This window comes from Mustelus asterias, chromosome 7 (assembly GCF_964213995.1).
Source record: "Mustelus asterias chromosome 7, sMusAst1.hap1.1, whole genome shotgun sequence".
In the NCBI taxonomy this organism is placed as follows: Eukaryota; Metazoa; Chordata; class Chondrichthyes; order Carcharhiniformes; family Triakidae; genus Mustelus; species Mustelus asterias.
Genome location: NC_135807.1, coordinates 133,925,494 through 133,949,988, shown reverse-complemented (window position 1 = coordinate 133,949,988; position 24,495 = coordinate 133,925,494). Strand labels below are relative to the sequence as shown.

Here is a 24,495-nt window from a genome sequence, read left to right as displayed (position 1 = left end):
ATGTATTAATGCAAATCTTTGCTTGCTCACTCTTTAACCTGTTCTGCTATGTTTATAATTGTGTGGGTTAAAGGGGAGATTGTGGAAGTACTTGTCATTGGCCAAGTAATCCAGAAGCATAGGATGAAACTCTTGGGATAGAGGTTCAAATCCAACCAGGGCAGCTGCTGGCATTTGAGTTCTATTAATAAAACATCTGGAATTTAAAAGCTTTTCTTAGTTAATGACAATTGTCGGTTGTTGTAAAAACCCATCTGGTTCACTAATGTCCCTTTAGGGAAGGAAATCTGCCATCCTTACCCGGTCTGGCAGACATGTGACTCCAGAGCCACAGCAATGTGGTTGCCAATATTTATCCCTCCATTATGGCACAGTGGTTAATACTGCTGCCTCAGTGTCAGGGATGTGGGTTTGATTCCGGCCTTGGGTCACAGTTTTGTGAGGTTTGCACGTTCTCCCCGTGTCTGCCTGGGATTTCTCCGGGTGCTCTGGTTTCCTCCCATCGTCCAAAGATGTGTAGATTAGGTGGATTGGCCATGCTAAATTGCACCCTTAGTATCCCAGGATTTGTAGGTTAGGTGGATTGGCCGTGCTAAATTGCCCCCTCGGGCGGCACGGTAGTACAGTGGTTAGCACTGCTGCTTCACAGCTCCAGGGTCCCGGGTTCGATTCCCGGCTCGGGTCACTGTCTGTGTGGAGTTTGCACATTCTCCTCGTGTCTGCGTGGGTTTCCTCCGGGTGCTCCGGTTTCCTCCCAGAGTCCAAAGATGTGCGGGTTAGGTTGATTGGCCAGGTTAAAAATTGCCCCTTAGAGTCCTGAGATGCGTAGGTTAGAGGGATTAGCGGGTAAATATGTGGGGGTAGGGCATGGGTGGGATTGTGGTCGGTGCAGACTCGATGGGCCGAATGGCCTCCTTCTGCACTGTAGGGTTTCTATGATTTCTTTCTATGATTTCTAGTATCCCAAGATGTGCAGGTTAGGTGGATTGGCCACGCTAAATGCATAGGGATACGGGGCTATAGCGGAGGAAAGGGCCTGGGTGGAATGCTCTTTCGGAGTGTCGGTGCAGACTCAGTGGGCTGAATTGCCTCCTTCTGCACTGTAGGGATTCTATGAATCAAATTATCAGGTCATTATCACTTTGCAGTTTGTGGGATCTTGCTGTGCTGAGCTATTCCTACATCACAACAGTGACTGCACTGAAAGTGCTTCATTGGCTGTAAAGCACTTTGGGATAGAATCATAGAATCCCTACAGTGCAGAAGGAGGCCATTCGGTCCATCGAACCTGTACCGACCACAATCCCACCCAGGCCCTATTCCCGTAACCCCACATATTTACCCTGCTAATCCTCCTGACACTAGGAGCATAGCCAATCAACCTCACCCGCACATCTTTGGGATGTCTGGTGGTCATGAGGGAAATCCAATTCTTTCTTTCTTACACAGTCTAAATTTCCTTGGACACTCAAGGACACTCTGTTTGCATTTGTTAACTTTCTTTAACTTATTTAGAACTCCATTTAGAACTAACACACCATTAAAACAATGTTCATGCTTCCGTGTGTGCCGGACAGCACAATAAAAAACTATTGACATTTAAATGATTTGTGAACATTGGGCCCATTCCACCCTGGAGTTTATTATTTATAATAGAAGTGAATCATAAAACACCTCCCTTTACATATTACACTTCCTTGTCATCTCCCTTGACAAAGGCAACGACAAATGTGAGTACATTCATTTACTTCCTATTTGCATTTAAATAAAACACTCAATGTGAATATTTGTATTTAGATTGTTACAGTTGAAAATATTTGGCTCAAAGTCCAGGGACATGGAATCAAAGGTTTCTAAAAGTCTTATTGGAGCTCAACTTGGGTATCATCACTGGAAAGAACTGGGTGGGTCAACCGCCCTCCTTTTGAAGCAAAAAAAAAAGCAAAAACATTTGTAATCTTACAGAAGACTATGCAGCACTCCTCTGTGCTCTGAACATCAGTAAAAAGAATTGGAGGGGGGGCATAAGGCCTCTTGAGCCTGCACCACCATGTAATAAGGTTTTTTTTTCTCCAACTCCACTTTCCTGTCTTATCCCGCTATCCCTTGATTCTTGTAGTATATCACAACTCCAAAGATGTGCTGTAGGTGGATTGGCCATGCTCAATTGTCCCTTAGTGTCCTGGGATGTGTAGGTTAGAGGGATTAGCGTGGTAAATATGTGGGGTTACGGGGATAGGGCCTGGATGGGATCGTTGTCGGTGCAGACTCGATGGGCTGAATGGCCTCCTTCTGTACTGAAGGGATTCTATGATTCCAACAATCTCACTTCTGAACACCCTCAACAACTGAACGTCTGCAGCTCTCTGGGGAAGAGAATTCCAAAGATTCACAACCCTCGAGACTAAAAGAGTTTGGGCGTGAGCACTTTCTCTGACAACCAAATCCCATTGGAAGACCTTTGACGATGGGATGTCAGCAGAGATGGCATTTCAACCCTGTGGCTGTCCCAGGTTGTGGTAGGAATCTTGTTAACGCCTCACCAAACCATCTACCTAACGCGATTCCCGAACTAACAGCTATCACTTTGCGTCAGATAAAGAAGTCAGCCTTCTCCCCCACCCCACCCTCAGCACCTCACCTCTTCTCTCCCTAGTTTTCCTTTTGACATGATACTCCGTGATCCCTTACCACCAGGCTGGCCGTTGACTGTGGCATCATGTGGCATCAACAGCATCATTCAAGCTAACACTAGCCAGCTGCTTCCTGCCACTTGTCCGTTTTTTCCTGCTTAATTGTTCCCTGAAGCTACCAGCACTCAGATGATTTACCCTGAGACACACTTGGATGACTCCCCAACTTCTCAGCAAATTCAACATCGTGGCCCTTTTCGGGAGACCATCTCTGCTGATATCTCATGGTCAAATGTCTTCCAAAGGGACTCGGTTATCGGAGGAACAGGGGTGGGCTGAGTGTTACTGCCCTAATTTTATCTAGTATCTAGCCTCAAGGGCTTGTACAGGTAATGCAGAAAGTTAGCACGCAGGTGCGCTAAGCAATTCAGAAGAATGAGGGGAGATCTTATAGAAACATATAAGATTATGAAGGGAATAGGTAAGATAGAAGAAGAGAGGTTGTTTCCACTGGCGGATGAAACTAGAACTGGGGGGAATGGCCTCAAAATAAGGGGGATATATTTAGGGCTGAGTTGAGAAGGAACTTCTTCACCCAAAGGGTTGTGAATCTGGGAATTCCCTGCCCAGTGAAGCAGTTGAGGCTACCTCATTGAATGTTTTTAAGGCAAGGATAGATAGATTTTTGAACAGTACAGGAATTAAAGGTTATGGTGAGCGGGCAGGTAAGTGGAGCTGAGTCCACAAAAAGATCAGCCATGATCTTATTGAATGGAGGAGCAGGCTCGAGGGGCCAGATAGCCTACTCCTGCTCCTAGTTCTTATGTTCTTATGAATGCAACTGGCATGTTGGCCTTTGCTGCAGGGGATTAGAGTACAGGAATAAAGAAATCTTGCTACAATTGTACAGGATTTTGGCGAGAGCACACCTGCAATACTGTGTGGTGTTTTGGGGCAGCATTTTCCCGTCCCGCCTACCCCGGGAATCAGAGCGGGCGGGGTGGACCATGCAAAGTAATGCTGACTTCAGGCGGGAATTTCCAGCCTTGGGATGAGCGTGGCTGGAATATTTCGCCCTTGGTTCTCCACATTGAAGAAAGTTCCAAAGTAGAGTCATACTGGACACAAAATGGGCGGCACAGTGGTTAGCACTGCTGCCTCACAGCGCCAAGGACCCGGGTTCGATTCCCGGCTTGAGTCACTGTCTGTGCGGAGTCTGCACATTCTCCCCACGTCTGCGTGGGTTTCCTCCGGGTGCTCCGTTTTCCTCCCACATTCTGAAAGACGTGCTGGTTAGGGTGCATTGACCTGAACAGGCGCCGGACTGTGGCGACTAGGGGAATTTCACAGTAACTTCATTGCAGTGTTAATGTAAGCCTTACTTGTGACTAATAAGTAAACTTTAAAAAATACTGCTGCCAGACCTGCTGAGTTTTTCCAGCATTTCCTGTTTTTGTTTAAGAAAGGATCCACTTGCGTTGGATGTGGTCCAGCGACGGTTCGCTAAATTGGTCCCTGAGATGAGGGAGTTGTCCAATGATGAGAGACTGAGTAAATAGGACTTAGATTCTCTGGAGTTAGGAAGAATGAGAGGTGATCTCGTTGAAACCTACAACATTCTGGAGGGGCTTGATAGGGTAGATACAGGGAGATTGTTTACACTGGTCGGGGAAACTAAGACACGGGGGCACAGTCTCAGGATGAGGGGCCGATCGTTCCCGACTGAGGTGAGGAGAAATTATTTCACACAAAGGGTTGTGAATCTTTGGAATTTTCTGCCCCAGGGGGTTGTGGATATATTGCCTATGAAGTACCTTGGGAGATTGTATTATTTTAAAGGTGCTATACAAATGCACATTTTTTCTGGCTAGTATCATAGAGTCCCTACAGTATAGAAGAAGGCCATTCAGCCCACAGAGCCTCCACTGACAACAATCCCATCCTCTCCCCTTAACACCATATAGTTACCCTGCTAATCCCTCTGACACTAAGGGCAATTTAGCATGGCCAATCCATATAACCTGCAGATCTTTGGAGTGTGAGAGAAAACCAGAGCACCCGGAGGAAACCAACGCAGACACGAGGAGAACATGCAAACTCCACACAGTCAGTCACCCGAGGTAGGAATTGAACCCTGGTCCCTGGTGCTGTGAGGCAGCAATGTTAACCAGTGTGCCACTGTGCCACTAGCTATTTGACACAGGGGATTGCATTATTAGCTAGAATCCACTGCCTTGCCAATAGGAGAGTCCTGACCAGTATCCACCAGCCTAACCATGTCAAAACTACCTGCAGCAAACTGCTGTCTCTGTGATTGTGCTCCATGAATTCAAAGACCTGAAATTAAACTTTTCATATTTACTGATGTCTGCAGATCTTCTTCCCATGGAAACGTAAGGTTTTTAAAAATTATTTCATGGGATGTGGGGATGTGTGGTGATGCCAGCATTTGGTGCCCATCCCTAATTCCCCTTGAACTGGGTGGCTTGCTGGGCCATTTCAGAGGGCAGTTCAAGAGTCAACCACATTGCCGTGGCTCTGGAGTCACATATAGGCCAGGCCAGGTAAGGACAGCAGATTTCCTTCACATTAGTGAACCTGATGGGTTTTTTACAACAACCGAAAATGGTTTCATGGTCATCGTTAGATTTTTATTGAGTTCAAATTTCACCATCTGCCATGGTGGGATTCAAACCCAGGTCCTCAGAGCATCACCATGGGTCTTTGGATTACTCGTCCAATGACAATACCACTATGACATTGCCTCCCCAGTTGTTGTGGTCAGTGTGTGACATACACGCCAAGAAGTTTTTTGTTTCTATCATTCATTACCATTTTGAAAAAGGATGAGAGGGTGCCTGAGCCATCTTTCCGACCTCTATACGCTTCCTTTGACTTGGAAGACCCAGATGCCCCGTAATGTGGTCTTTGTCCATCAGTACCCTTCGAACAAACCAACAAGTAGATTAAACATAGAAATATAAGCTCTCCATTCATTCATAGAAATCGGTTGCTTTAAGAGTGTTGGGTATGTGAAGGTTATTATCATTAATGGCTTTTCTTTGGGCTAACTGGATTTACTTTGCCAGCACTCATGTAGAAACAAGGTGTCAATGTTTACAGTGGATGCACCTTATTCATGGTTCCGATCATTGTAGCACAAATTATTATTTTCCATATAAGCACCTGTAATAAGGTGAGACAAATAAATCAGCTGCCAGTCCTTGCAATTTTGTTAAAATTAAGTTCAAAGCTGTTTGTACGATCTTGGTCCTCTCAGTTTGACAGATTGGGGGTGACCAGGACAAGAGTTTAAATTGTGTGCGATTAGGAAATGACTGGGTCTAAGGTGGTTCCTCTTTTCCCAGGGAGAGTAGAGCCTCCGGGATACATTCCTGGCTGGTGCATTGGATGCTGACTCTCTCTATCCCTTCGAGAGGGGGCTAAATGGGTTCTTGACGGGGGACAGACACACTGCATCATATAGAAAGCAAGTGTCGCTATGGATATCATTTGGTGTGTGTGGATGGGCTTTCGATCACCTTTGAGCGATAGAGTAATTTTTTCCTTATTGTCTCAGGGTCTTTCCTTAATGTTCGTTTTGCCCCTTCCAGCAGGTCCCATGTCTGTGGGTGAGAGTGGGATGAAATGTTTAGTCACAATGTTCCAAACATTGTGGAGTGGGCAGACTCGACGGATCAGCTGTTCTTTTCCTACCTGTCATTTTTATACGTTTTATATCTTGAAAGTTAATTGGTCAGCCTTTGGATAACAAGATACCTGACTTTTAGAAAGATTGCTTTACGAAGCCATCATTTCCACTCGTTAAAGACAGAGCATCGTTACCGAATTATGACCATATAAACCACTGAGAGAAGAAAGCACGCTGGGGCACCGTATTGGTCTGCCAGGGTGTTGCACCAGAGGGTGACACCCACGCTCCATTGTCCCACACTGTGAGGTTATGCCACCTTCCATGGGCGACACTGAGCAAAAACAAACCTTCCTTCACAAGGAGTGAGGGAAAATGGGAGTGCCAATCGTACTGGCCCATTGTCTGTCATGTCCGAGCAAGCAGATGAAGCAGTGGCAGAGGCTTAGGAATAGGCCTCCATCTCGCCTCCTCAGTTGGAGATGCTGGAAGACCTAATGAGTGGAGAAAAGAAGAGAAAGGGGCTTCTTATCATGCTTTGAATGGATGTAGTTTTCCTATTACAGGATGTGGGCATTGCTGGTAAGGACATTAATTGGCCATCCCTAATTGCCTGTAACTGAGTTGGCACTGAGTCATCTTCTTGACAACCAAGTGTCTTGCTGGGGCCATTTCAAAGGGGCAGTTAAGAGTCAACCACATTGCTGTGGATCTGGAGTCACATGTAGGCCAGACCGGGTAAGGATGGCAGATTTCCTTCCCTAAAGGACATTAGTGAACCAGATGGGTTTTTAACAACATGGCCACCATGCTGGCTTCTTATTATTTAATTAACTGAATTTAAGTTTCCCAAATGCCACGGTAGGATTTGAAGTTAATAACAGGACAAAGTGAGCTATTGTGAGTGGTGGCAAATGAACTGTGGTTCTTTTTGGAAGGTCTGATAGAGTGTGGTCTTTACACAATGTTACCAGAGGCTGGGCCTGGAGACTTACTCTTCCCCGTGTCGGTTACTGTTTGCCTTGGGTGACAAATTTTTGACAAATCAAAAATTCCACCTTCACTTAGAAAACTGACAAGATAATTTGTGCAGAGTCAGTCCTGTAAGCTGGTGGGACTGCCCAAGCCTCACACCAGACAAGCCTCATGCCAGCCCCTCCTCATTCTACCAGAAAGAGCGTGCAGATACTTGGAGTGGTAATGCATTGTAAGCAGATCAAGAGGCAACAAACATTAAAGGAACATCGGAAGTATACATTGCATTTTCAGTGTCACAGAAGCATGAGTTTAAAAAATAATCTGTTACTTCTCGAAGGTACAATCACATTAAACATTAGCAACAGTACCATACATTATTCATGCATTGTGATGTGTGGGTATTGATTATATAAGTTTTCCTTTGAAGTACAATTAGTTTGACTCTGTGATGATGAGGTTAACTGATTAGCCTCCATATATCCTGCTGTAAGTCATTGCGTGCATGAGTTCCTGAATGACTACATCAATGAAACTCTTACCAGCGAAGAAATGGTTGAATCTCAATTCACATTGGCACTGTCCAAGATAACACTGAGAACACAAGAGGCCGATGGGTTTCTCATCTTGTCAATGAATGGCCAGCCCTGGTCACCAGTCCAACCAAAGCGAAGGTGGAAATTTACAGCTTGGTGGCACCTTGGTTATTGTTATAACTTAGTTATAAAAGTCGTAGTTAATTGCAACACTCTAAGTTGCACTGCCAATATTGCACTTGGAAGCTTTCACACGCTCACTGAATGGCAGAGAAGGAAGGAACTGAATTGTTGAGTTCATCAGGGGGCTGCGTCATGCCTTGAAACACAACAACCATCTAGATGGACAACTGAATAACAGGAGATATGTCCGAACAGCTGCAGCATCCTCCTGTCATCCACACTCCCCCTCGCAGGATCCGAGGGCACAGCCTCAGAGTAAAGGGATGACGCTTTAGAACCGAGATGAGGAGGAATTTCTTAAGCCAGAGAGTGGTGAATCTATGGAATTCATTGCCACAGAGGTCTGTGGAGGCCATTGAGTGTATTTAAGACACAGATAGTTATGTTCTTGATTGGCTAGGGGATCAAAGGTTATGGGGAAAAGGCAGGAGAATGGGGTTGAGAAACTTAGCAGCCATGATTGAATGGTGGAGCAGACACAATGGGCCGAATGGCCTAATTCAGCTCCTATATCTTGTCAGTAACATAATCCACTCTCACAACTTACCTTGCTGAGGGTTCTGTCCTCCACCTGGCTGGGCTGTGTGTTTTTCAGACTCCTGCCTTATCTGTCTGATTTAAGTGGGGTCAAGGCCTCAAAACTATGTTGGGGGTGAGTGGGGCCTTCACCACCAGAATAGGTTGCCAATCAATGTTCCCTCCACCAGGTAGTCATCCAAAGTTTCATCAGGTTTATCAGAATCGAGTAACAATGAGAGTCACAGAGCAGCTGTTGTTCAAACCTGAGACTGTGCAAGAACAAGCCTTGCTTGTTGGGCCTTTTATTTCCCTGGGTGATTTATTGTGACTTCATGGTTCTGGTAGAAACAGGAGGCTAACCAAATAGGTACAGAATCAGGATTTGATGGTGCGAGTTTTAGCTAGAACAGGGAACATAAAGCAACAACGGCAGTTTTGCACCCAGTTCCTCTGAGGGAATAGTGCCAAATCAGCTTATTAGCTGAGAGTTACATAGAATGTACATCACAGAAACAGGCCCTTTGACCCAATTGGTCTAAGACCCAATGTTCACATTCTATATGAGCTTCCTCCTCCTCTTCATGACATCCCATCTGCAAACCCTTCCATTCCTTTCTCCCTCGTGTCCAACTATCTTCTGCCTCAATTGATTGCTTTTAGAATCCATTCAGTGTAGAAAGAGGCTATTCAGCCCATCGAGTCTGAAAGAGCATCCCGCCCCTCTGCCCCATCCCCGTAACCCAGTACCATGATTAATTCGCCTAACCTACACATCTTTTGGACATTAAGGGTCAATTTAGCACAGCCAATCCACCTAACCTGCACACTTTTGGATAGTGGGAGGAAACCGGAGTACCCGAAGGAAACCCACGCAGACACGGGGAGAACGTGCAAACTTCACACAGACAGTCACCTGAGGCCAGAATTGAACCTGGGTCCCTTAGTGCTGTGAGGCAACTGTGCTAACCACTGTGCCACCGCGCCGCCCGTTTACCAGATACCCCTTATTTTCAGCACACAGTGCACCATAACTTTAGTCAATACCTTTGTCCACATTTAAAAACCATGCAATTTGCAAAGATTATTTATATTATTTATTGCCGTCTTCAAATTGCTCTCTTGCAATCAACAAAGTTGCTTCCTTCCAATTCTGAATTGCAATGGTTGGAATAACAGTTACATGAGTTAAATTCCTCCGAGGGCCAAAATGACCGTATTACATCTGTGGAGAGAGAATAGAGACAACGTTTCAAGTCAGGAAGTCCCTCGAGTCAGGAGCTCTGAGGAAAGGTCACCCTGACTCAACACGTGTGCCGGAATTTTACCGCCTCGCCCGCCTGAGGCTCATAAGATTCAGCCCGAGGACAACGGAGAATGGCTGTTCTGCGAGCCTCGCCCACCCTGATTCTGGGGTGGGCTTGCCGGTAAAATTCCAGCCATTGGCTCTATTCTGTCTCCACAGATGTTGTCAGACCTGCTGGGATTTTCCAACAATTTCTGTTTTTGTTTCAGATTCTAGTAGCTGCAGTATTTTGCTTTTACCTTATTACCTAATGGTCATTAATAAATTCACCACAAGAAAATGAACATTTTATTTTCTCTCTCTCTCTCTCTAAACTAAGGCTTCCCCCTCTCAGGTACACCCGAACGGTCATCCATTGCATGGATGTCAATATTTATTGTGGGAGAATTGAATTGAAAGACCAAAGTCATGCCAAAGCAAACGTCCAAACTCATTTCCCACTGGGCACACTCCTAGTTCCTGTCTACAGAGTTAGATAAGTATGAGGGATGGAGTTTACAATGAGAAACATCACCAGAGATGTGGCATGATGAGATGAATTGCAAGGTCTAACAGTGATGGTGCGAGAGCACTTTAGATGATGATTTATTGTTAGCCATTGTGACCAGCGTGGTTGCGGCGGTAAATACAGATCTTGCACCTTACCCAAATAAATTTAGTGATAGCTCTACTTGCTCCGGATCTTGCCTGTGGTAATGAGGAGAAAAGGAGCCATGACAACCAAATACAATTGGAGACACAGAGGAATGAGATGGCTCAGAGATAGATGAGGGCACAGAAAATAATCATGATTACCCAAGATTTCTACTCAATATTTGAATATGAGAATCCTAAGACTTAATGCTGAGCTGATATTCATTCTGGCATGGCTTTTCCTGAGTAAAAAGATTAGTAGTTCTATATTATGAAACTCTCTAGCTGAGTAAGAATGTTCTCCACTGAGAGCACAGCCTTGGTTCAATGGGTTGTGCTCCCAGCCCCCTCCGAGTCATTAAGTGATGGGCTCAAATCCCACACCGGAGACTTGATCACACAAGCTAGGCTGACACTCCAATGCAGCGCTGAGGGAATATGTATTGTCTTTCACATGGAGTGTGAAAGAAAGGGCGGGATTTTCCGTCTGCGCTCACCCCGAAACCAGAAAATCCTGCCCGAGGTCAATGGACCTTTGCACAGTCTATGTCCCGCCCGCTAAAAATTCCCATGGCGGGCGGGACGGTAAAATTAGTCCCTCCTATCTTCCCTCCGATACGAATCCCATGGCATTAATGTGAAGAGCTAAGGAGTTCTCAGTGTCCTGGGAAACCTTTTTTTTCTCCCATCAACTTACATCGTTAAAAAAAAGCCTACCTGGCCTTATTATGTTTGTGGGATCTTACTGTGCGCAAAGCAGATCGAAAAAAAGTATTCTCTTGGTTGTGAAGTACTTTGGGACAATGTTATGTGGTGAAAGGTGCCTTATAAACACAAGTCCTTCTTTCACTGAAATTTCTCTTATAGGAACATTCTGGTGGAGTTTATGGGTGTTTGATGGTTTGTCACAATTGACATAAACTTTAGGCCTAGCCACAGTGTAAAGAGCAGATTTACCTTTTGTTGTACTGGGGCTCTCTTGGGTGACATCTGTAAAGAAGAAAGAGGACAACTGAGTCAGAATGTGGGTAAGGATCACCCATTCACACAGGGATAAAGCCTCTTGCTTTTGTGTTACAATCATAGAATCATAAAATCATAGAATCCCTGCAAGTGCCGAAGGAGGCCACTCGGCCCATTGAGTTTGCATCGACTCTCCAACACAGCATCCCACCCAGGCCCACCCATCCCTGTAACCCCGTGCGTTTACCCCGCTAATCCCCCTATCGTACACACCTTTGGACACGAAGGGGCAATTTTAGCATGGCCAATCCACCTAACCTGCACATCTTTAGACACTAAGGGGCAATTTTAGCATGGCCAATCCACCTAACCTGCACACCTTTGGACTGTGGGAGGAAACCGGTGCACCCAAAGGAAACCCACGCAGACACAAGGAGAATGTGCAAACTCCACAGATACAGTGACCCGAGGCCGGAATTGAACCCAGGCTCCTGGTGTTGTGAGGCAGCAGTGCTAATCACTGTGCCACCCCAGTAAGAGAGATTAAAGTTGGTGCTTCTGGTGAGGTGTTTTGACTTTGATCTATTTTAGTGATCAGATGTGGTGCCTGACGTTAAGAAGTGGCCCTCTCATCACAGAGCTTTACTTAGAGTGATATGGCCACCACCCACAATGCAGCAGTACCACGTTAGTGCAGACTGCTGGAAGATTCATAAAATGACTGGTTTGTGGCTGGGACCTCCCCTCTGCAAAGCCACCTCCACTCTCTATCCACCCCCCCTGATTTGACGGGTGGCCCTAACTGCCCCACTAAGTGCCCCAATTGGCACCCCACTGCTGCTAATCAGTAACTGTCACTGCTGGGATCCCTCCTCCAGGGAACACGCACAGAGGTGGGATTGTGCAGCAGAACCAGGCACATCAATCTTCACTTCCAAAGCTGCCGTCTGCAGGAGCTGGAGAAGGTCCGCCTCATATGTTAACCCCCAATTTGCTTTGCTAATGGGCACACTTCCCAAACCTGGGTGGGCGGGGGGCGGTGGTCTTCCCATGCGTCACCTAGCTAAGTTCTGAGGAAAGCCAAAAGAGTCTTGGGTTTTGTGGCCAGACACAGGGAAGAGGTAATGGCAGAGAGAATTGTCCAGAATACCACTTTAAATTAGTCTATGAGAATAGGACAAGGGACACAATACAGACCGATAAAAGGTCACTTTAAACTGATATTTAAGCTGTCTAAGCTTTGGAATTCTCCCCCCCTCACAACACACACATTCACATCTCTCTGCTTCTCTTTCTCAAAATGGCCTCTTTGACAAAGCATTTGGTTAGCTAACCCAATATTGGCTCAGGTGCCTAATTTTGCCTGAGTTGCACCTTGTGGCTTTTTACCACATTTAGAGGTACCACACACATGTTTTTCGTTGTTGAAATCCAGAGGTTCTGCTTCATGAGCAGAGGGATTAATCTGGTCTAGATTGTGGGAAATGGAACTCTGAAGTTAGTCAGGAAAGTGGGCGGCACAGTGGTTAGTACTGCTGCCTCACAGCGTCAGGGACCCGGGTTCAATTCCAACCTCGGGTCACTGTCTGTGTGGAGTTTGTACATTCTCCCCGTGTCTGCTTGGGTTTCCTCCGGGTGCTCCGGTTTCCTCTCTCAGTCCAAAGATGTGCGGAATAGGGTGCATTGGCCTTGCTAAATTGACCTCAGTGTTAAGGGATTATCAGGGTAAATATGTGGCGTTATGGGAATAGGGCCTGGGTGGGGTTGTTGTCAGTGCAGACTCGATGGGCCGAATGGCCTCCTTCTGCTCTCTAGGGATTCTATGAAACAACTGGAAGCAGCAATGTGGAGCCATTCTGGGTGGGATAGACTGAGATGGGCTGAATGGCCTCCCTCATTCATGAGTAGCTTGCGAAAGGCTTCCTGGGATTGGCCCTGACTATTGGATGAAATGTGAAAAATGGACCAATCCTTTCCCTTGACAAATGTTTTCCTTTTAGCAGCAATTGAAAACTATACCGTGAAGGTTAGTTAGTGCTGCCACAGATATTTACCATGTTCTTGAAGAAATGGACAACAGCGCTATCATCAGTCTGCCTCCCCGCTCCTTGGTGAGCCTTGTGCAGGGTTGGGGCCATTAGCACACTCCTGGCAGGTTCCTGAAACGCATACATTTTATTTTAGCATGGAGATTATATAAATCATTTGTAAACAAATGAAATACGCTTTGAATACTGAACAACCAGAAACAGAATCAAGCAATGCCTATAACACTAATCACTCACCTCACATCAAACACACATGGCTTTGTTTAAACATCGGAGTATAGATTTTAGACAGAATTCATTCTTTACAGCGACTGTAAGAATTCTCCTTTCGCTTCTCAATCGAGATTGCCCATGAGCACGATGATATTGATAAATATTGATCTTGAATAGTTTACGTAAGTCGCAATTTTAGTTTGGTGAACCATAGAAATTGACGTTTATCAAGCCGTTGGTTCTTTACAATAGTCATTTTGCTTGAGTACCAAAGGTTGCAGGACAATGCATCCCACTTGATTGCCACTCCTATTACAAAAAAAACATTCACTCCCTCCACCACCAATGCACAATGGCAGCCGTGTGTACCAACTCCAAGATGCGCTGCAGCAACTCATCCTGTCCCTTAGTGACAGGGGGACTAGCTCGGGTAAATACGTGGGGTTATGGGGATAGGGGCTGGCTGGGATTGTGGCCGGTGCAGACTCGATGGGCCGAATGGCCTCCTTCTGCACTGTAGGGATTCTATGAATTCTATGATATCGGCCGTTCCTCCAGTGTCACTTGGCCAAAATTCTGAAACTCCCGCCCTCACAGCACTGTGGGTGTACCTGTACCACATGGACTGCGACGGTTCAGGAAGGCGGCTCACCACCACCTTCTCAACGAGCAAGTATGGATGGGCAATAAACACAGGCTTTGCCCACATCCTGCAAAATTCGTTTTTAAAAAACTACCTGAAGCTCCTTGGATGGTCATCTAGGGGAGAGAAAACAAAACTGAGGGCAACATCTTTAGAATGAAAGCAATATTTTACATCTAGAATCCTGCTCTCAGGCGTTGAGACAAAGATAAAGGGTTATTTCCAGTGCAACCCACATTTGACTTCTTTGAATCTACGGATTGGACAATGAGGATATGAAGTGTACCCAGCGTGGTGTATACAACAGCTAGAAAGAATCAAACAAAAAAAAAGCTATTTAAAGATTAGCTCAACAAACTACTTTGAAAAGTTGGTATAGCAACATTCTCTATCACTTAGCTTTCGATTTGAAAATAAATCCTTGTTTTGAACCTCTGATGGTATCGCAGTGAGAATTCAGTACCTGATAATCATGTTAAGCTCAGATGCTGTCAATACTGGGAAATGTTAGAGGTGAGATTTATCATCGGAAGGAATGAGATTGATTGCAAATTCATTTCAATGTTAAAACAGAATGGAAATAAACAGGCGAGACCAGCCTTAATTAAGAGACGTTGAGCCACGCAGTTGGAAGCTATCTTGCCTACTCCGGTGTGAAGTCCAGCACAGACTAAACAGTCTTTGCACCCACACAAAGTAGGCTTGTGAATAAATTGGAGCTTCAAGTTTAGCTGAAGTGTTCTGGCAGCATTATTGATATGAGGCTCGACACAAACTTGCGAAGAGCCATCTCACGGTGGCACAGTGGTTATCACTGTTGCCTCACAGCGCCAGGGACCTGGCTTCAATTCCTGGCTTGGGCACTGTCTGTGCGGAGTCTGCACATTCTCCCCGTGTCTGCATGGGTTTCCTCCAGATGCTCCGGTTTCCTCCCCACAGTCCAAAGATGTGCGGGTCAGGTTGATTGGCCATGCTAAAATTGCCCCTTAGTATCCTGAGATGCGTAGGTTAGAGGGATTAGCGGGTAAATATGTAGGGATATGGGGTTAGGGCTTGGGTGGGATTGTGGTCAGTGCAGACTCGATGGGCCAAATGGCCTCTTTCTGCACTGTAGGGTTTCTATGATTCTATGACATAAGAACATAGAACATAAGAACTAGAAGCAGGAGTAGGCCATCTGGTCCCTCGAGCCTACTCCGCCATTCAAGAAGATCATGGCTGATCTTTTCGTGGATTCAGCTCCACTTACCCGCCCGCTCACCACAACCCTTAATTCCTTTACTGTTCAAAAATTTATCTATCTTTGCCTTAAAACCTTTCAATGAGGTAGCCTCAACTGCTTCACTGGACAGGGAATTCCACAGATTCACAACCCTTTGTGTGAAAAAGTTCCTCCTCAACTCAGTCCTAAGTCTGCTCCCCCTTATTTTGAGGCCATATCCTCTAGTTCTAGTTTCACCCACCAGTGGAAAAAACCTCCCTACTTCCATCTTATCTATTCCCTTCATAATCTTATGTGTTTCTATAAGATCTCCCCTTATTCTTCTAAATTTCATTGAGTATAGTCCCAGTCTACTCAGTCTCTCCTCACAAGCCTGGTTGAGACGGGCTGGTTAGGTGCATTGGCCATGCTAAATTCTCCCTCAGTGTACCCGAACAGGTGCCGGAGTGTGGCGACTAGGGGATTTTCACAGTAACTTCATTGTGGTGTTAATGTAAGCCTACTTGTGACTAATAAATAAACTTTAACTTCTCCCAAATCTGATGTAAGGCCACTAACCTGAAACATTGGGCAGGATTTTCCAGCCTCGCTCGCTCCTGAAACCGGAAAATCCCGCCCAAGGTCAACGGACCTTTCCATGGTCCGCCCCTCGCCCGCTCCGATTCCTGTGACAGGTGGGATGGTAAAATTCACCCCGTCAACTCTCTTTCCCTCTCCCAGCATGCTATCAGGCATACTGAATGTTTCCAGCATTTTCTGCTTTAATTATTGGTTAGATCATTGACATCCAACGAAAATGTCTCTACCTCTCGATTAGCAAGCTCAGGACTGGGAGAGCAATTGCAGGCAGCTAAGATTGATCTTTAGATTTTGCACTGGGCTCCTGGGTCGGAATTATCGGCCGGAATTCTCTGACTGTTCACGCCCCGCTGCCAGCGAGAATGGAGAATTTGGCACTCAGCCAAACCTCCGTTCATTGCAGCGGGACTGGAGAATCCCAGCCACAGGTGAGGTCAGAGAAACCGACCATAGGGCACAATCTTACTGGCCATTCATGCCAGGCTCCCACTGCAGCGAGGTTGGAGAATTTGGCAGCCAGGTAAATCTCCATTCACTGCAGCGGGATGGGAAAATCCCACCGGTATGAAGCTGGTTAGATTCCGGCCTTAGTCTTTTAAATTGCCTATGTTCTGTGACTGGACTCAAGCAAGGTGCCACAAACTAAAACCAGACAAAAAGAGGACCATTTTTGTTACGATGATCAAAATGACCCATTGAGAAATATGTTCCTTATTTATCCTGTTGAAAATAGTTTACTGTGCTTAATTATTACTGCTAAATATTCATTTGCAATTTGAACCCATCTAACCTAAGATGGTTACGCCAATAACATAGACAAGGTAGCTCATAAAACCGTTAAAACAGATGAATTAAATTCCTTGTTCAGAAGTTCATCCTTTGATGAAAAATGTCTGAAGATCCTTCCGAGTACCGTGTGGGATGAAAACTCTAAGGCATTCATCAGAAATGTGCTATGTCAAACCACTTCACTGACCTAGACCCTTCAAGCTGTTTGCAAGAGGAAAACAGGCTTGTTCTCAGAGATACAACAATACAACCGCACTACACATCACTCATTAGGGGACTTGTGGCACATTGCCTCTGAGCCTGAAGCTCTGGGTTCGAGTCCCACCCCAGGACTTGACGGCCAAGGAAGGTGCGCTCATAACGCGGCCAAACAGGTTGAGTGTCAACCTGCAAATCCTTCCAAACACGCCAATGGCTGGCAGTAAGAGCGAGAGAGTCTCCTGGTCAGCCATGCTTGATGTGGAGTGGCGCCGCTCAAGCTATAAGCCCCCTGGAGACAGACTAGTGATCTGTTCCAGGAATTGTCAGCTATGGAAACAGACAAAAGTCTGTCTTAGTGCACCACTAGGTGGGGGAAGAGAATGAAGGAGAAGAAGACACATCACTCCCCTTTTTTGAAGGAAGGTGGAACAGGTGATGGCCATTTTACTCCTTGAACTTGGATTCAACTAGAACACGTCTGATCAGCATCTTGCCTACCATGACTCTGCAACCCTTGGGGACCCGGGATGGAAGGTGGTGCATGCAGCAATTCCATACAACCGTAGGTTGCACCGGTTCAAGGGCTCTCAAGAAAGCTGCCCTTTTTGGGATCTTGCGGAGTCCCGTGAGCCATGTCCATGTTGAATGCTATAGGCTGCACTCTTTTTAGTTACCTTAAAATCCTTTTACTGATGTTTTGCTTGCACTTCAGTCCCACGCTCCTGATCGACAGGCACTCGGTGTGGACGGGGAAGGAGGAGGACCTCCTCATGAACCTGTTCCTGGGCCTGGCCAAAGTTGCCATAAACAAGTCCAGGCAGCGGGCAACCGAGGGAATCATCCAACCCGACTGTCTGACCCTCTACCGCAGCTACATTCATGGCCGGGTGTCCCTTGACGGTATCTGCGGGTACCCTTGAGGCCTTCCGTGCTTGTTGGGCACCGCAGGGGCTGGACTGTATTATTGACCCTTTTAACCACATTTTAGTTTGATGTTTTTAAGTTTCCTTTCTGCTTTGGTTTTTATTTTGGGCGGTTTTGTCCTTTTTGGGGCTGTCCCTTTTAATTTTTCCCTCAGTTAATTTGATTTAGTTTATTTGGTTAGGCAAAAAGATTGACTCTGCAACCCTAAATATCCTGACCGAACAAAAATCGGTCAAGGTAAATCCATCAAGGTAAAAGCAAAATACTGCGGATGCTGGAATCTGGAACAATGCTGGAAAATCTCAACAGGTCTGACAGCATCTATGGGGAGAGAATAGAGCTAACGTTTCGAGTCTAGATGCGGGTCACGAGGATCATCCTGACTCAAAACGTTGGCTCTATTCTCTCCCCACAGATGCTGTCAGACCTGCTGAGATTTTCCAGCATTTTCTGTTTGTGTTTCACCAATCCGTCAACCTCAGTTTGGAAGTTTTCAATTGAAAGCCCCTCCAGTCTCATCAGATTTTTGGTTTGGAGAGTTTGTGTGAAGAAGTGCTTTGTGACATCACCTCTGAATGGTCACGTTTTAATTTTAAGGTTACCGCCCCTTGTTCAGGACTCCTCCCTCCAGACAAAATACTTCCTCTCTTTCTACACTATCAATTCCCTTAATAAATCTTAAACACCTTAATTCAATCTCCCTTCGATCTTCTATATTTGAGAGAATGCCAGCCTTGTTTGTGTTAACTATTCTCATTATTCAACCCTTTGATTAATAGTTTCATTCTGGCGAATCTTCATTTAAAGTTTTAAAGTTTATTTATTATTGTCACAAGTAAGCTTACATTAACACTGCAATGAAGTTACTGGGAAAATCCCCTAGTCGCCGCACTCCGGCGCCTGTTCGAGTACACCGAGGGAGAATTTAGCATGACCAATGTGCCTAACCAGCACGTCTTTCAGACTGTGGGGAGAAACCGGAGCACCGGAAGGAAACCCACGCAGACATGGGGAGAACGTGGAGACTCCGCACAGTGACCCAAGCGGGGAATCAACCCGGGTTCCTGGCACTGTGAGGTAGCAGTGCTAACCACTGTGCCATCATGCTGCCCCATAATCCTCTTCCTAGGTCAATATATCCTTCCTGACGTGTTCACAGTTAATAAAAAGCTTAATCAAACAAGAATATTGGAAATATTCTCCTCACAGCAGAAACAGCACCTTACTGTGAGCTGGCAATAGCAATCCAAATGGCAGTTCTTCAGATAAATGTTTGAAGCTCTTGAGAATGAGTTATCCTGAACACTCATCTGTGGGAGGACAATGACTTTTGGTGGATGACAATGGGGAATGTGCAGTTTTGGTCAGCTAATAATGATGGGCTAAATGATTGATTTGCTTTTTTAAATTAATTGTTCATGGGACATGGGCATTGCTGGTTGGCCAGCATTTATCAACGTCAACCACATTGCTGTGGTTCTGGAGTCACATGTAGACCAGACCAGGTAAGGATGGCAGATTTCCTTCCCTGTGTGATTTACCCTCAACTGCCCTCGGGCAACCAGGGATGGGCAATAAATCCTGGACAGCCAGCAACGCCCATGTCCCATGAATGAATAAAAAAATAATGAAACCATAAAGAAGGGACTAAATAAGACTGAGCGCAAATGCCAAGATCACAAAAGTGTGCGAACAGGAACAAAATTACAGGAAGGATGTGGAAAAGATTGAAAGGGTGCAGAGGAGATTTACAAGGATGTTGCCTGGTTTGAGTGGCATGCCGTTTGAGGATAGGCTGAGGGAGCTCGGTCTTTTCTCCTTGGAGAGACGTAGGATGAGAGGAGACCTAATAGAGGTATATAAGATGTTGAGAGGCATAGATCGGGTGGACTCTCAGAGACTTTTAACCAGGGTGGAAATGGCTGCTACGAGAGGACACAGGTTTAGGGTGCTGGGGTGTGGGTATAGGGGAAATGTTAGGGGGAAGTTTTTCACACAGAGGGTGGTGGGCGAGTGGAATCGGCTGCCGTCAGTGGTGGTGGAGGCAAACTCAATAGGGTCTTTTAAGAGACTCCTGGATGAGTACATGGGACTTAATAGGATGGAGGGTTATAGGTAGGCCTAAAAGGTAGGGATATGTTCGGCACAACTTGTGGGACCGAAGGGCCTGTTTTGTGCTGTAGTTTTCTATGTTTCTAAAATGAAGGAAAGTGAAAAGGGGTGAATAATAAATGATAAAGAATAAGATTTGTTGACCGAACAATCTGTTCTACCATTCAGTAAAACCATGGTTGAACTTTCACCTCAACTCTCCCTTCTCACCCTACCCCCATATTCTTTGATTCCTCTATGGCACAGAAATCTATTAATCTTTGCCTTGAATTCGTTCAATGATTGGACCTCCAGGGCAAAGAATTCCAAAGATTCATCACCCTTTAACTGAAGATGTTACTCACCGCTGACCCCTCATTCTAGATCCCCACCCACCCCTGCCAAGGGGGAAACAGCCTCCCAGCATCCAAGCAAAACCTAGGCAGGCCACAAATTTCCGACATGTCGATTCCAGACAGATAGCAACTTGAGGAGTGAATACCGAGCAACCAAAATGAATGGCTCCCCTCCATTCTCATCTCAGCGTTAACATTCCCCCCTCTCTCTCACTCTCAATTAGATCTGGGTATCATCTAATCCATCATGTTTTCACCTGCCTGGCTGGTGGAATGGATGCTTTAATGATGGAGTAAGTGCTCACCTGGCTTGCTGGATGGGTGACCTCCTCAAATGACTGTGGACGGTAAGCAGCAGAATGACCTGTCATTTGGTCAAGATGAAATAGCATGCTATACACTAACACATGGGAAGCACATGGCACAAGATCATAGAATCCTTACAGTGCAGGAGGAGGCCATTCGGCCCATCGAGTCTGCACCGACCATAATCCTTACAGCCAATAAATACTTTTTAAATGCTGTTACTGCTATAATGCTACACAATCTTCAAAAATAGCAATGCAATAAGTGGGCAGATAATTATTTTTTGGAATGTTGATTGAGGAATAAATATTAGCCAGGACTGCAGAGAGAACTCCCTCGATATTCCTCAAATTGGTGCCATCTTCAAAATTGATGCCACTAGGACATGTCAGACAACTTTCAACATGCCCAGACACTCAGAGGCTGTTTCTCCAGGCTGGTGAGCTGAGATCATGGCATCACTGTCTCAGAATAAGGGGTCAGAAATTTAGGGCAGAGGTGCAGAGAAATTCCTTCCCTCAGAGGGCTGCGAAACTTTGGAGTTCTCCTCCAAAGATAGTTGTAGGTGCTCAGCCATTGAGTAATTGCAAGACAGAGATGGATAGATTGTTGGGGACTAAAGGCCACCCACCACACGGCCGCAATTTTACACATCACCTGAAAGGGGGCGGCACAGTGGCACAGTGGTTGTCACTCTGCCTCACAGCGCCAGGGACCTGGCTTCGATTCCTGGCTTGGGTCACTGTCTGTGTGGAGTTTGCACGTTCTTCCCATGTCTGCGTGGGTTTCCTCCGGGTGCTCTGGTTTCTTCCCACAGTTCAAAAGACGTGCTGGTTAGGTGAATTGGCTATGCTAAATTCTCCCTCTGTGTACCCAAACAGGCGGTGGTGTGTGGCGACTGGGGGATTTTACACAGTAACTTCATTGCATTAGTGTTAATGTAAACTAATAAATAAATAAAAGACTGTACCACTGACAGTGCAGCACTCCCTCAGCAATGGCACTGGGGTGTGTCAGTCTCAATTACGTGCAAACGGTTTGCGGGGTGGAACTTGGCCCCACAACCTTACGACTCAGGGTTGGACGTGTACACTGAGCCGAGGCTGACACCAGTATCATGGGTATAAGCCGCAGGTACATGCGGATACCAGTAGGTGGCAGACAATGCACTCTCTACCTGTCTTCCCCCATGGATTGCATTCATCCTGTTTATCAGATGAAACCAGTGTTCCATGTTCAGACAATATTAAAAACCCATACAGCCTACATCACAGAGACATTCAGAGTTTGTTATAATTTGACTCACTGTAATCTCCCTTTGGCTTTTGTGCAGAATCCACGAATCAATTAGAGAGACATTGAAAGCAGCGACAGAAAACGCAGACAATTTTAAAAAGTCACGTACAATGACAAGGCCTTGGTGAAGGGCATTATAAGTGTGCTGGAATGATGGAAGAATCATTATTTCTAGAAAGTAAGATGCAGCCATTATGCTCTCAGCTGCTTAGTATTGTAAAAGGATGGATTACTTAAAGTAGTAACCTTTCACATGGCTAATTACTTGTTTTTTTTTCCAAAATGCAAAATCCAGTGACATAAAATTCACGGTAATGAACACCCATTGTGTTTGGGTGATGGTATCGCAAGCAGAAATGGCGCACAGTTTTTATTTCTGCTCTTCTCCCTCGGGGGGCCATTCAGCCCCTCAAGCCTGTTCCAGCACACAACGAGACAGTGGCCAATCTCTATCTGAGCTCCACTCGCCTGCCTTGCCTTGGCGGAGATACTTCTTTTCACGAGGGCAGTTGGGCCGTCAAACTGAGCCCAGCGTAAGATGAGTATGTCTTTATACTGGGATCTGGTTGAATTTATAACCTGCTCCGCCTGCATTTGTGGCCGTGACTGATTATAAAATCAGGTGGATATCAGTATAAAGGTGTGTGGGTTCGGTGGATTGGCCATGCTGAATTAACCCTTGGTGTCAGGGAGATTAGCAGGGCAAATACATGGGGTTACAGGAATTTTGCCTGGGTGGGATTGTTGTTGCTGCAGGCTCGATGGCGCAAATGGCCTCCTTCTGCAGTATACAGATTCTATGATTCTAATATTGGATCTCCACCCAAGGGTGGCACAGTGGTTAGCACTGCTGCCTCACAGCGCCAGGATCCCGGGTTCGATTCCCGGCTTGGGTCACTGTCTGTTTGCACACTCTCCCCGTGTCTGAGTGGGTTTCTTCCAGGTGCTCCGGTTTCCTCCCACAGTCAGAAAGACATGCTGGTTAGGTGCATTGGCCATGCTAAATTCTCCCTCAGTGTACCCGAACAGACGCCGGGGTGTGGTGACTAGGGGATTTTCACAGTAACTTCATTGTACTATAGTCTTAGTACAGACCAGTTACCTCACAATTTAAAAAAAAAGAAACAACAGCTTTTGAAAACAAAGCCGGAATTAACCAGTTCCATCCTCCGGCTCTCATTTCATAGGAACTAACCAGCGCATCTTTCAGACTTTGGAGGAAACCCATGCAGAGAATGTGCAAACTCCGCACAGACCATCATGCTACCATTTTCTGGGAGCATTTTCTGGGTGCTCCCTTGATTGAACTAATCCAGTCAAAGCCTCTTCATTGAAACAGCTTCCACCTTTTATTGAGGGAGAAGAGCAGTGTGCCATTTTTGCTTGCTGCTGTACGGAGAGTCCGACTCTGTGGGGTTCCTGTCAGCTATGAAGAAATGGGGAGTAGAGGGGTGGGGTTGCTGGCCATAGTGGGCTAGGTCCAGATGTGCTGGCCTCCTGACAACACCATCTCAGCCATCCAGCTGTGATTGGGTGATCCTTGCCATAGCCACGGATTTGGAAAAATGATCCGAAGGTGAAGCCATCTAGAATCATAGAATCCTACAGTGCAGAAGGAGGCCATTTGGCCCTTCGAGCCTGCACCGACCACAATCCCACCCAGGCTCTATCCTCCTAACCCTAGCCAGTCCCCCTGACACTAAGGGCCAAATTAGCATTACCAATCCACCTAACCCACACATTTTTGGACTGTGGGAGGAAACCGGAGCACCCGGAGGAAACCCACACCGACACGGGGAGAATGTGCAAACTCCACACAGACAGTGACCCAAACCGGGAATCGAACCCGGGTCCCTGGTGCTGTGAGGCAGCAGTGCTAACCGCTGTGCCACTGCGCTGCCCCACCTGTCAAGTTTATTTGCAATTGGAAGGCCAGTTTCACTGAAGTTTGAAAGAGGTTGCCACTTCTAATCTGGTGCTCCAAGGTGGCTTTTAATGCTGTGGTGAGTCTGGTGGCCTTGAGAGGGGTGGGGGGGTGGGGGGGTGGGTTGAAGCGAGAGCAGTGAGTGGGGACCCTGTCGCTATCCACCTGGAAAAGGTCCACAGCGGGAAGGCCTGTGGGACTGCCCTCCCACCCCACTGCTCACCCAGGCTTTAAGTGGGAAATTACAACCCAGCTAAGGGCACCACTGCTGGTACAAATACAACAGAGGGCTTACCACGAGAGAACCACATAAGGCAAACCTATGTGGAGTTGTTTCTGGGCTCCTGGGGTGGGGAGTGGTCCCTCATTCAAAGGCACCTGAGCATGGCAGATGGCATTGGGGAACCGTGGGGCTTGGACGTAGGCGTTTGGGGGGGGGGGGGGGGCGGGGGAGTGGCTTGCAGATATCCACCCGCCTGTGCTTGCTACCTATCTTTCCCTACCAT

The 24,495-nt window shown here is 46.3% G+C and overlaps 1 protein-coding gene across 3 annotated transcripts in view; it reads right to left on the bottom strand.

Annotated features, from left to right (window-relative positions):
• LOC144495960 (myelin basic protein-like) overlaps positions 1-24,495 on the bottom strand; it is a 186,975-nt gene that overhangs the window by 3,412 nt on the left and 159,068 nt on the right. For all 3 annotated transcript variants that reach the window (XM_078216859.1, XM_078216861.1, XM_078216860.1), the window contains 3 exons: positions 13,452-13,556; positions 11,392-11,424; positions 5,466-5,576 (listed from right to left, as the gene is read on the bottom strand). In XM_078216859.1, the coding sequence (XP_078072985.1) occupies positions 5,466-5,576; positions 11,392-11,424; positions 13,452-13,556 (249 nt within the window). The remainder of the gene's footprint in view (positions 1-5,465; positions 5,577-11,391; positions 11,425-13,451; positions 13,557-24,495) is intronic.